This window comes from Pogona vitticeps, chromosome 3, assembly GCF_051106095.1.
Source record: "Pogona vitticeps strain Pit_001003342236 chromosome 3, PviZW2.1, whole genome shotgun sequence".
In the NCBI taxonomy this organism is placed as follows: Eukaryota; Metazoa; Chordata; class Lepidosauria; order Squamata; family Agamidae; genus Pogona; species Pogona vitticeps.
In genome coordinates, this window is record NC_135785.1 from 29,063,342 (window position 1) to 29,076,449 (window position 13,108).

The window sequence follows — 13,108 nt, forward strand, 5'->3', positions numbered from 1 at the left end:
CTGTAGTGGTTTCCTCAGAGTATTCTACAACTCAAATTTTAACAACAGAACTAAACTTTGCCATGGTGCAGTCCTGCCCTACTCAGAACTGAAACCCCAGTCCTCAGCTTTTTCTTTCTTTTTTAAAGCCCCAAAATGCATATAGAAATCTGACCTTTTTGGTGCAATGTAGATTTAGAAGAGTATAGTTTGTGGGAGCCTACATTTAGAAATACATGTTTTCTAAGAAAATGCATTCAAAAGCTGTGGTCTATGGAGAGATAGGCAGCTTGTAAACAGGATAAATAAATAAAATAAAACTATGAATGTAAATGTTAATTTTGTGCATTTAAAAAGAAATTGCAGGAAATATTGGAATGGACTTCTAAACAAATGCACAACACTGATATAGATGATTTGTCCCTCTTACTTTTCCAGTAGAGCTTTCATCCATGCACATAAATATAGGATTGTAGCCTAAGAAGAGGGGAACATGTTAAACTCATATGTTCTTATTTTGTTTTGTTTGTTTCTTTTATTTATTGGCCACTTTTCTCCCAATAATGTGCTGCCAAGTGAATTGCCATTAGTCTCACAGGGTGGTACTTTGGCAAGCACCACAATACATTAGCAGGGCATGTAGAAGAGAGGCAATCTCCCAGTCATGATGATTTGAGATAGCTCAAAACACTTTATGGGAATGATATATAAAGTTTAGCTTCTCACCCAGGCTGTTCCTATGGGTCTTGAGAAGCCTGGGACTGACTTTGGTCTCATCGTAGCAATTAGACAAATACGTTGCTGATTTCTAAATCCACCATAGCTCATCAAGTCTCAGCACATGAAGTCAGTGAGAAAAGTTTCTGAGCAAGCTTGTTCTCTGAACCCTAAGTTTCAGTGGCTACCTTTTAAGCAAACAGAAGCCAAATTCCATTCTGCTAGGATGAGAAAAAGTAGGCAGCCATTGGTTCATAGTTACATAATTTGTTCCTGTTTTGTTTTTTTTAAAAAATGCTGACTGACTGAGGTCTTTGAGCAGGGCCAGAAGAGAATTCCCTTTGGAGGCAAAGTTATTCAGAGGAACACCCCCACCCCTATTTTCAAGGACAAGACAAGAAATCTGTCCAGCGGCATTTGTCTATTGTCCTAAGAAGAGCAAAACTTTTATCTGCTGTGCGCTGGGCTTGTTTGACAAGAATCAAATCATAGTGACTGGTTCTTGCACACACAGAATGATTCAACCGAAGCAAGAAAGCAAGTAAATGCTTGACAACTTGGGGAAGGAAAGAATTGCCACCTCCCATGTCTTTTAGAGATGGGCTTACAAAAGTGTGGAGGTTGTTTGAGTTGCTCATTAATACTCCTGGCACTTTGGAGCATTGTTATAAATATCCTGCTTTATTTTCCTGATGGGAAATCTTGGTATGCCTCCAGCAACAATCTCACCAACTATGTGTGGTATTTCGAAGGAATCTGTTTCTCTGGTATTCTGGTAAGTGTGGCTTTGTGGTTTTTACTAATCCCTGTAGCAAGGCTATTTGATCTTGTGAAATATGGAGGGGGCAGAAGGAAGAAAGGAGCAATTTTATTATTTTACAAGCCTTAAATTTTCTCAGCATCCCCAAATCAAGCATGCCAGTTTCCTATGTACTTTAAACCTTGTTGGAAAACAGTCTATTATAGATTTGCTTACCAATTGTATGTTTCTCCCAGCTGGCCTTAGACCACCACAAAAACATTCACTTGACCCAAATTTGATTTGCCATTTAGTGTGCATTTAAATTAACTCTCGGTAATTCTTAATTATTCTTAATAATGTGGACATGAAATGACACATCTCTAGGTGTATAACAAGAGTACACTGCCAGAGTAAGGTGGAATGAAGTCTCACTGAAATTATTTGCATTATTTGTTCAAATACTGTAATTTCCAACATGCTTTCCTGTTTTGAAAACATACTCCAAACAACTCAGGTCAGTGAAACTGAAGTGCATACAGTATTTACAGTAGGCAACAATCCTTATCGGAAAATATGTCTCCCCAAACTCAGCAGGATCACCCTTCCAGTAAATAGGCTCGGGACCAAACTAATTCCAAATGATTTCATGGGACTTTGTTGTTATAAACATTTTGATTGTTCCCAAGATTAACATTGTAGCAGAATTCCCTAGCAGGTATCACTTTCTCCTAATGTTACTAATAGGACCTCTTGAATACTTTGGAGTGTCAGTCCTTGGCTTTTAAGAAAATGGAAATTTCCATACATAAAATCATAGAACTATGGAATAGTGAAGTTGAAAGGGGCCTATAAGGCCATCAAGTCCAACCCCTTGCTCAATGGAGGAATACAATCAATAGGATATGTGCCAGGTGGTTGTTTAAGTTTCTTTTGAATGCCTACAGTGTTGGAGCACTCACCACCTGTTGAGGTAATTGGTTCCACTGTCTCACTGCTCTAACAGTTAGGAAGTTTTTCCTGATATTCAATCAAAATCTGGCTTAACAGTTTTTATAGTTTTTTTTAAAGTAATGGAAATAGATGCAAAAACTATGAGCCAAGTAACATAATGAGCTAATTTTCTGACAACAGACTCCATAATGAGCAACAGGACTGTGTTTATTTTATTTATTTGTTTGTTTATTTATTTGATTACTATCCTGCTCTTTTAGACAAAGTCTACTCCGGGTGGTTCTTCAGAAAAAACAACTCCTCAAGATCTGCACCTTACTCTTTGTCAGTTATGAAGATTACATTATAAGGAATCTTCTTACACATATTAATGGTCGTTCACAAGCACTTATTGGGTTCCGACGTAATCTAGTAGTCTATTGGGTGGGGACTTTTGGGAAGGTCTCTTAAGTTGTGCCATCCTTCCTGACTTTCGAACTGTCCTCCCCACAGACACAAATCTGAGGTTTCTCCGTATTTTCCCAGGCTTTTTAGCTTTTGAGTATTAAATGTTATTTTGAAAAATCTAGTCTTTTTTGCTACTCTGTTTTTGTTTTTTGTTTTGTTTTGTTTTGGTTATTCATAGTATTTTTAAATTATGCATGAGATACTCTGAGAGTAGTTACTATTTTGTGTAGCTTAAAAAGAACATTAATTGTTTTTGCCTTGTTGCAAAGAACGTTTTCTTCCACACTGTTTGTATGGGAACTCTTTACAGTGGGGGAGCCCTTACTGATTTCTACCTGTTCAGACATGAACAACTACAATGAACACAAGATAACCATTTCCACCAGCCATTGAAAGGAAAATGTATGATAAACCTTGCATAGTTCCCCCTTCGAAGTATTTCTTAATAATGCTCTTCTAACATGCCTTTTCCTGACACATTGAGTAAAATTCTGAGCAGAGTAGATATTTGGCTAATTCTGGTTAAAATGGTAGCACTCATCACAAGCACCTCATTGGGGCCGCATGAAATAATTCAAAGATTTTTGGACTCAGGATCCTCTATGATTTATATTTCTGTCCTTCCAGATGCTTATACTGGCAGCACTTTTAATAATTCTGGACCGAGACATCTTCCATGAATGCTGCCAAAGTGAAAGCTGCACAAGAACATACAGAGTGAGTATCTTGGTTACATCTTGCTAAAAACAAAACAAAACAAACAAGCAAAAAGCCCAACCCCAAACTCCTCTGGTGGTTCCTGTTTCCTTTCTCACTTTACCTTTTATCTGCAAAGGATGGGAGAAAACAAAAACAGGAAGGATTTCTATTGCCTCTCTCAGAAAAATGGGAACCTTGTCTCTGTCTGTCTCTTTCTGGCATGTTGTCAATAGTTATACTCTGGGATCGTAGCCAACATCTTCTGACTCCAGGCTCGTATCTCTATAGACTGAATCACAATCTCAGGAAGGAAGCACTGAGATTAAATCACAGGGCCTGATCACACCAGCCAAATGTACCCCAGGTATTTCCCAGTTAGGTTGTTGGATAAATTTCCACTCACATGACACGCGGTCATAATTGAAGCATTTCCCCAGCCAGCTGTGTATCTGCGGTTTATTTCCCCCTCGCCAGGAGAGCTGTGCTGTTTTGTGCCAATGATGCATCAATTCATTCTGTACTGGTATTGCATGTGCGCACACTCCTATCAATTTATTTCCTTGGCAAAGGGCTCAGGTTTCTGGGCACTGTGGGGAGAGGGAAACAGATTAGTTTAACAGGGTCAATGTGTGTGAACCACAGTATGATCGCTGCTGATGTCAGGCACTGTCCCGCCTCTCCCTGATTGCCCCTCCTTGCTCCTTTGCCAGATGAGATGGAGTGTGGAGACCAGCAGCCAGGGGTGGTGGATCTCATCCACAGGGTGCGAATCAGAGATGGAACAGTCACAATCCGAAGCTGTTCCTGACCACCCCTCAATCCATCCTCACCCCAGATCTCTCCTCACAATATCCAGTTTCTTTTCTGCAATCTCTTCTCAACAGGCTTGTCTAGGATGTATGTGGGTGGGGATGGGGAGGGTTGCTTCTACTCTGACTTTTTTTAACTCTTCACTCGTGCAAAGTTCTGTGCTCCTTTGCAAAGAGAAAGGGAAGGAGGAGTGAAGGCTCTCTATTGCACCACAGATTTTTTTTGTTTTTGTTTTTAAATGGGGCAGCACTGAGAAAATGAATCGATTCCAATCGATTCCAGCCGGTCATTATGTTTCAAACAGGAAGAAATGAATCGTTAACATTAAAACAAATGGGAATGTATATATATCACATGGCTATGATTCAGTACAACAGAGGTATGAAGAGAATCAATAGAACTGGGGTTCATTTTGCTCATGTGATCAAGTCCACAGTCTCAGAACGGCAGCACAAAGCAATGTGATCCATCCCTGTTATAAATAAACAAATATTTATGCTATTGGTTGTTGTGGGTTTTTCGGCTCTTTGGCCGTGTACCTTCAGAACACAGCCAAAGAGCCCGAAAACCCCACAACAACCATTAGATCCCGGACATGAAAGCCTTCGCGAATATATTTATGCTATTCTTTAGTTACATTTCTATCTATCCTTCAATGTACTCAAGGTAATGTGAAAGTTTCTCCTCCTCCCTCCTTTATTCCACAATAATTCTATGAGGTAGGCCAGGCTGGGAACCAAAGACTGCTCCAATGGGTCACCCAGTGAGTTTCATTATTTTCCATGCCCAAATACCACACTCTATCTACCACACCATTCTTAGTTCCCTAAAAGCTCACTGTCATCTACTACAGCAGCATTCCAGTTTTATTAAATATAGTTTTATCAAATAGAAGTTTTAATTATCAATAGTTTGCTGCCTTCTAATGACACCCAAAACCTATCACTTGAGATAGATGCCTCACACAACCCTGTGATGAAACTTGAACTGGTCTGAAAAGTTGAGATAAAATATGAGAAACATTCTTAAGTGTTACGTAAGTGCTAAGTAGAAAGAACAAGGAAAAGGCCAAGTGATCCTTACAGAAATGTAAGAGTGGGTGATACCTTTCATTGGACCACTAAAACATCAAACAAACTGCGAGCTTTCATGGAGGAATTGTACTTCATCAGGCTAAATGCAACCACTTCATGGATAGCGCACAAAAATGGTAGACAAGAATCCAACAAGTATTTTGTATTACATACCATTAATCTAAAGTAGCAAAGAAGGGAAAAAGCCCCCAAACCTAACAAAATGAAAAACATCTGGAGTTCTGAATCCTGAAAGATCTTGCTTTTGCAATTTGACAGCTACAGGCCATCTTTGTTTCCAGTTCATAGTCATTTCATACATCCTCTACCAAGTATATATTTATAATAAAGGATATTGTTTCAGGATAAAATTCACCCTGAGAGCATCTGGCTGGATATTTTCACCCAGCTCTTCAAACAAAGGCAGTTGGAGGTGGGGTGAGGTAGGGGGAGGAACATGCAGATTATTCAGCAGTTTGAAGAGCCGGGTGGAAAAGTACAGCCAAATGTTACTGGGAAGCAGCTTGAAACCACACACCCCAAAGGCCATTTGCAGCCAGTGGTTGAACTCACCTTAAGAACCACACCTGACACATTTCTGTCGTGATGTTTTAGGATTCTCATTTTAAGACAGAAATTTCCTGCCTGTCAACATTCACAATGCTAAATATAATGAATATTCATTTTCTTTCTATTTATAATATGAATTTCAGTTGCTGATGACTTTTTGTTTTACATTAGGCCAAGGATATGTACCTGAAAGTATAGCTGATTAAGTGGAAACAATGCCTTCACTTCTTCTGTGTGACTGAAGTGATAGCAGTCATGCACTCTCCTAAAAATAACATTATGCTCTCTTTAACACAGCGTTTCATTTCAGTTGTGCTTGCCCTGCTTGGAATTGCATTCTCTGGATACAGTCTGATCATATCTACTTTGAGCTTAGTGCAGGGACCTTATTGTAGAATCTCAACTGGATGGGAATATGCTTTCAAAGACACTGCAGGCCGGTAAGAACAATTGCTGTATCTTGGGCCATGTTCAGGTATTCTAAGCCACACATTTAAATAGTAGCGTTCCATTTTCCTCTGAATGTGCCAAAATTTCTCCTGTCATCTGTTTAGCCTTGTGATTTTGAGATCTCTTGATAAACTATTTAATTACATACCATCAAGTTGATCCTAAGTTTCTAGGTATAAAGTATTCAGAAGGATTTATTTACTAGCTTTAATATTGCCTTTTAATGATGCAAGATGCCTCTTTATACTCATTGTTCTTAGCTTTAAATATTGTCTTTTAATTATGTTAACATCGTTGTCTGCTCATTGTTTTAAACTTCCAATATTGTCTTTCAATCTGTGAAGATTCTCAGTCATCCAGGTGAAGTTATCTGGAAGTTGAGTCATGGTAACTGGATTTCTTTCTTATTAGGTTGAAACGTCTTGCTACTCATCTAAGTAGCTCCTTCAGTCTGAGAAGAGTTGGTAGGAGACCCCTGATATATCCTCCATCAGGCAAAATGAAGGCAATGTGGAGGATATATCGGGGTTTCCTACCAACTCTCTTCAGATTGAAGAAGCTACTTGGATGAGTAGCAAAACATTTCAACTCAATAAGAAAGAAGTCCAGTTGCCATGACTCAACTTCCAGGTTGCCTTTCAGTGTTGTAAGCCATCTTAGGTCCTTTTCTAAGAGAAAGGCGGGGTAAAAATTAGTTAATTAGTTAATTAATTAGTTCCCTTCTGGGGTGAACCCTTTGAATACTGCAGTTTGCCCGAGGATATGCAAGCTGCAGTAGTTCTAGCTCTTTCTCTAGGAGACACAGTGGGGAATCACATTTTTGGCTTCTGACTATGCAGTCAGATACAAACCTCACTGAATTATTCAGCCAGCAGAGCTTATAATAGCTCTGCCTTTATATGTCTACATTTTCTTCATCCAACCAGCCCAACCTGATCTCTTTTTCAGATTCTGCTGCTCCCCTCTGTTCCTCCATCTATGGACCTTTGGATCACTGTAGGCAGAGTGGACTTCTTTTTATAGGCCAGTGTTGCTGTCCTTGCCTGTTGTTTATCTTCTGATTCCTTAGTCTAGCCTTCTTCAACTGTGTACTTTCCAGGTGTGTTGGGTTACAGCCTCCATCATCCTTGGACAGCATGGACAATGGTCATGTTGGCTAATAACTGTACCAGTGCATCTGGGAACAGTTTGGAGAAGGCTACTTCAGAGTGTGACTAGAGAGCAGAACAAGATCATGCTGGATTATGTTGAAAAAGGTCACTTCACTGGGTGTGATCTTATTTAGACTCATATTTCCATGCACAAACAATACAATGCCCACCACGCCAAAAAAACAAAAAAAAACAAAACAAAAAGAGTAGCTATGCAACTGAACCATAAAGGTTCCAAAAAGGTATGGATAGGCATGGAAAGAAGCTGGACTGGTTCATGCTAAGCTTTACTTATGCAAAATAGATCAGAATTAACTTCCTCAATAGGGAACAAAAAGGAAGATAAATCACAATCTGGACACATCTTTAGTCTTATGGTTCCACATTTGGTGCTGCTTACTCTGAGCAGGAGGATGCTCAGTATCCTATTGTGCAGCAGAAGTAAAATCATCAACAATGGGAAATTGCTCTTTTTCCTTTTTTGATTTTCAGCTGCACACAACTTGCACACAACGATACAAATGTGCATGTCCTCTGAAATGGAAAAAGGAAGTCTTCAGTTAGTGAAAAACTCCCATTGCTGGTGATATCACTTCTGTTGTGCAGGTGGAACTACACCAGAGTATTGGCCAATGTGTTTTTAAAGTACATATATCTACTAACATTTATATCTTTGGAAAGAAAGATCCCATGGGATGGAGAAATATTATTCACCTCACCTCTATAGGATGCAACTATTAATTATCAGGCACAGCTTAATTATATGTCATTGCTTGAAGGGACCTCATAAGAAAAAGAAGCAGACACAGGGGAAATATATTTATACCATCCTTAAGTTATGAAGGTTTTATTTTTTTATATGTGTATTTTAAGTAGAGAAGGAAGAGGGAGTGAGAACTATTCTATTTTCTCCCATGAAATTAACATGCTTTCTAAGAGCAAGAAAAACAGTTGATTCACCTTAAGAGAACTATTTCAAAGGAATATGTATGCCATGGTTTCTTTTAATTTTTTTTTGAACATTTGAAACAGTTTAAAATAGGAAGGTATTATTTTCTTTTACACATGCAAAGAGAGAGAGGGAGAAGGAGAAAGTGAGTGAGTGAGTGAGAGAGAGAAAGAAAGAAAGAGAAGAGATTTCATTCTAAGTGCACAGATGCATGATCCTGAGCTGCTACTAATCCAAATCTTAAAAGATAATAGAAAGTCCATGCTTCAGACTTCCACTCCATGTATATCCTGGATTGTTCTCCACTGGAATGTTGATCTCTATCGCAAGATAAATTTTATGCCTCAGATTATGAGCAATGATATCAAATATTCAGAGTGTTGTCATAACCTGCATGTTTGGGACAATGTCTGTTCTCGCTTCCATTTTTTGGGGTTGCCTGCAAGTACCTTAACTATTTCTTGGACTGAAAAATGTACAACTGTCCTACTATTGTTATTTTTAGTCCATAAAACTCCATGCTGAAAAACAGGTTCTAGTTCCACATTCTGGCCTTGTGTTCTGTTCCTTGGAGCTAATTCTTGTTCCCCAGCAGATGCGGGAAGTAACAGACTTGCCTGTGTAGATGTGCATAACTGAGTGCCCCTTGATACAAAATTCCCCACTGCACAGAAAACTAGAGATCACAAAGAAAGGTTCCAAGTTAGCAGTCTCTGTGACATGCCAAATTTCTATTTGCATACTGTATTTGCTTCCTTCTGCCATTAAAATTCTTCCGATCTTTCCCAAGAGTCAGATTTGGTAGAGGAAAGGGGGCAAAAAACAGGACAGACAAAGGGATGGTTCAGGAGTTCAGAAACACACTCAGTTTAGAAAAGGAAGTCTAGTTCTGTTCCTTCCTCTTACAGAAATAGTCTCATAGGTGGAAGGAGGGATGGGAAGTCATCATGGTGGTGGGTAATTCTGAATGGGAGATAATACTCTTCATTCTTTCCCAGCGGCCAAGCCTGACAGGCCCATTTGTAATAATAGTATCACTCTAACCCCTTTGGGACACCCAGTGTTGCATAATGGATAGAGTAATGGACTAAGACTCAAGAAGCCTGGATTTAAATCCCTGCTCAGCCATGGAAACTCACCACTCCTTAAATATCTTATTTATCATCTCAGAGCGCGGGACACATAATAATGGGCTCAAGCTACAGATTTTGGCTAAATATCAGGAAAAACTTCTTAACTGTTTCAGCAGCATGACAATGGAACCAGTTACCTTGGGAGGTGGTGAGCGCTCCAATACTGGAGGTATCCAAGAGAACATTGGGTAACCATGTGCCAGATCTGCTTTGATTTGGCTTCCTGCATTGAGCAAGGGATTGGACCTGATAACCCTTCAAACTCAGTTATTCTATGATGCTATGAAAGCCCTATGAAGGTTGGTATAAACAGTTCTGACTTGATGCCCATAACAACTCCTTTGTACTACTATTTCTCTGATAGCTACCTCATGGATCAAAGTTCCTGGTCTCAGTGCACAGAACCTGCTTATGTGGTGGAATGGAACATCATTTTGTTCTCTATTCTGATAGCCCTTAACAGCCTCCAGATGTTGATCTGCTTTCTGAAAGTGATTGTGGAATTAAAGAGAATACTGTGTGGAACTTACCCTGTCTTTGTGGAGGTAACAGAATAATTACAAACACTTTAAAAATGTGTGCTATTCTCCCGTGCAGGTGACAAGCTATATACAAGTGCAATTGTCAGAGGAATTAAATTGGACAAGTTCCATCAGCTCTGTCCATGTGCATGCCTTATCTGAGGAATGAGAGAAATACAGCTACTGTATTACTCACAAATAATATAATAATATATAATAATAACCCTTGAACTGAAGAACTGCAAGGGACCCTATGGATCATTGAGTCTAGCCCCTGTCAAGGAGGTACAGTGGGAAATTGAATGCCCAGCCTCTGGCTCCACAGTGAGAGACTTATCCAGCAGTTCAACACTGTAATTAATAACAAAGGATGCTTTGTCACCAAAGCTACCAACATGAATTTGACCAAACTCCGGGAGGCAGTGGAAGACAGGAAGACCTGGCGTACTCTGGTCCATGGGGTCATGAAAAGTCGGGCATGACGTAACAACTAAACAACAACAAAACAATGGTACTAATTAAAATACATTGTGCAGCTATTCCATATTTTCTTATTTGTGGAAAGTGAGGGGGAAGGAAGTAGTACCACAGGACCATATGAAGCTGTCTTATACAGAGTTATACCATTGGTCCATCTAGCTCAGTACTATCAACTCTGAGTGGCAATGATTTCCTTCCTAGCTCTATTCAGAAATGCTGAGAACTCAATTTGCGGCTGTCTGTATGCAAATTGCATGTTCTACCATTGACCTTTCACCCTTTCCATTAGGAAAATATGGACGGTTGCAAATGGAAGATGGCCAGACCTGCACCCTTTCCCACTGTAAAAGTTTGTGACTAAAGCAGGGTGACTGTATAACAGAACTCTTTAAAGGTGCTTCTACACTGAGGCACCTGTTCACAGCTAAAAGGCCCTGTGTTGCTGCTCCTACTTTTTTCCCTTAAGAGGTTTTCTTTGGTAAGAATCAAAAGTGGACGTGAAGGGCGAACAAGGGTGGCCTCCTAACTGACACAAGAACATCTAGATCCCAGTCTAGTGAACTCAGTATTCTGAGACTACAATACGGGTGCTTCTTAGCTAGTCCTTGGATGCCAAAGCTCTGTGGTATGAAAGCTTACTCTGCCTCTAGGATATGTAGGAAACAATAGGATTTCCACTAACATCCTGAAAAAATTAGGGCTAAACTCAAATTAAGAGTGGACTGTGTGGGGTGTCATTCCCAAGGTTGCTAAGCCACATGGGTGTTGTAGTGAGAGAAAACTCTCCTCGCAACATGTGATTGCTTCTGAGAGGCGTGGCCCACCATTCTTCCTCTTTCTCATTGTACTAGAGAGCCTGCCAAAAACTTTTCCTTAGGCCAATCATCGAGGGCTTGATTAATTGCCTTTCCCTGGGCCAATCCTAAAGGTATGATGTAACCATTGTCCTATCTGAACTCTGTAACCAATCTGTAATGCTGTCACTATCTGTGAGCTTGTAAGGTTAATAAAAGCACAGTCCTCCTGGGGGCAGGGCAGAATTCATTGGGAACCATTCAGTGTTATTCTGCCTCTTCTACTAAGAGCAGACATCCCTGTGTGTGTGGCTTACTTCTTTAACTCCTATCTCTAAGAGACTATTTGCTATCCTAATTATCTGGTGATAATCACAAAAGCCATCAGCCTTCACATTTCATGACTCCAACAGTGGACCTATTGAAGTGAATAAGTCACAACTGAGAGAAGTCCCACTGATTTCAGTGAGTCTGCTCTTGGCAGAATGAACATTGGATTTAGGATATCGTTTGCTGCATATTTCCAGTGTATACATAGACTAACAATTTTTTTAAAGAATGAGAAAGGATAGGAATATTTAGCTATGTCCTGCTGTCATTCATTGGAGGGAATGATTCATGCTTATATGCACCAATCTACAGGACATACTGTAAGAAACACAAATTCTCATCTATGGACTACTCCATTTGTAGGTTAAAATTCTGAGCTCTTTCTGTTCCTCTCCACAGCCTGCATTGATCTGACAGTTGCAGGAAAAGACAACAAGCACTTCCTGAAGGACAATTCACAGCATTACCAAACAACAGGCATCACACAACTATTCTGTCTTACTATTCTCAGTGGATTTTTTAGTGACAAGAAAAAAAGAAAGAAAGAAGAAACAGTGCAAAGAAAGAACAAGGGCTACAGATGGAAGACAATAATGGAATAACAACTGGATGCCTGTAAAATTCTGTTTCTATGGCAGATCAATTGCACAATAAAGACCTTGTCTGTTGGACCATGCATCTCATCTCTGATAATATGTAAATACTGATATTTGAGTTTTACTAAAATAAAAGGTTTTTGTTTGTTTTTTGTGATCCTCTTGTACACACACTGTGTTACATAAGAAGTAACTCCCATATTTTTCCAAGCTCTAAGTTTCATTGATTCATACTTTTCTAAGCAAGTGTACAGTTATTGGCATGGCTGAATTTTCCTGTCCACCACCCCCCTTTTTGCCTTATCTCCGTTTTTCTTATTATATATTTAAATAAATGTTATATATTTAAAACAGTTATTTAAACATATAACAAAAAAAAGGGAAATAAGGCAAAAAAACTGTGACGCCTCTGGGGAGATACATTTTGTATTTTCGTTATCAGAACAAGCAGTGTCATGTTACTGCTTTGTGAATAAACATTTCATAACAGCTTACCTGGTGATATGGTAGTGAACATTCACGACAAAGTTCGTACTTTTCCTGATATTATACAACTGTACGGGGGTTCCACTTCTGACTGCAGCAAAAGGCAATCAAGACAACCAGGAAAAGAGACACTTCCCCGATCAAAAAAAAGGCTTCAGCATATGGGAAATTTAGTTTGGTAAATAAAGGCAGTGAGAGAGGAATATAACAGAGGATTTGTGAAACCTTGC

At 39.4% G+C, this 13,108-nt stretch overlaps 1 protein-coding gene and 1 long non-coding RNA gene across 2 annotated transcripts; both read left to right on the plus strand.

Annotated features, from left to right (window-relative positions):
• The first annotated feature begins 500 nt into the window (after positions 1–500).
• TM4SF18 (transmembrane 4 L six family member 18) lies at positions 501–12,549 on the plus strand. Its single transcript, XM_020781954.3, has 5 exons — positions 501–1,471; positions 3,464–3,553; positions 6,286–6,428; positions 10,036–10,216; positions 12,196–12,549. The coding sequence occupies exons 1-5, from the start codon at positions 1,295–1,297 to the stop codon at positions 12,208–12,210; spliced, it is 606 nt and encodes a 201-aa protein (XP_020637613.3). The 5' UTR covers positions 501–1,294; the 3' UTR covers positions 12,211–12,549.
• LOC140706038 (uncharacterized) lies at positions 8,499–8,719 on the plus strand. Its single transcript, XR_012085736.2, has 2 exons — positions 8,499–8,635; positions 8,667–8,719. It is a non-coding gene; the product is annotated as an uncharacterized LOC140706038 (long non-coding RNA).
• Positions 12,550–13,108: the final 559 nt, after the last annotated feature.

Coding starts and splice junctions, on each gene's coding strand:
- TM4SF18 (XM_020781954.3), top strand. CDS start 1,295: ATGGGCTTACAAAAGTGTGGAGGTTGTTTGAGTTGCTCATTAATACTC. Junction 1,472..3,463: donor TCTGTTTCTCTGGTATTCTG/GTAAGTGTGGCT, acceptor CTGTCCTTCCAG/ATGCTTATACTGGCAGCACT. Junction 3,554..6,285: donor GCTGCACAAGAACATACAGA/GTGAGTATCTTG, acceptor TCTTTAACACAG/CGTTTCATTTCAGTTGTGCT.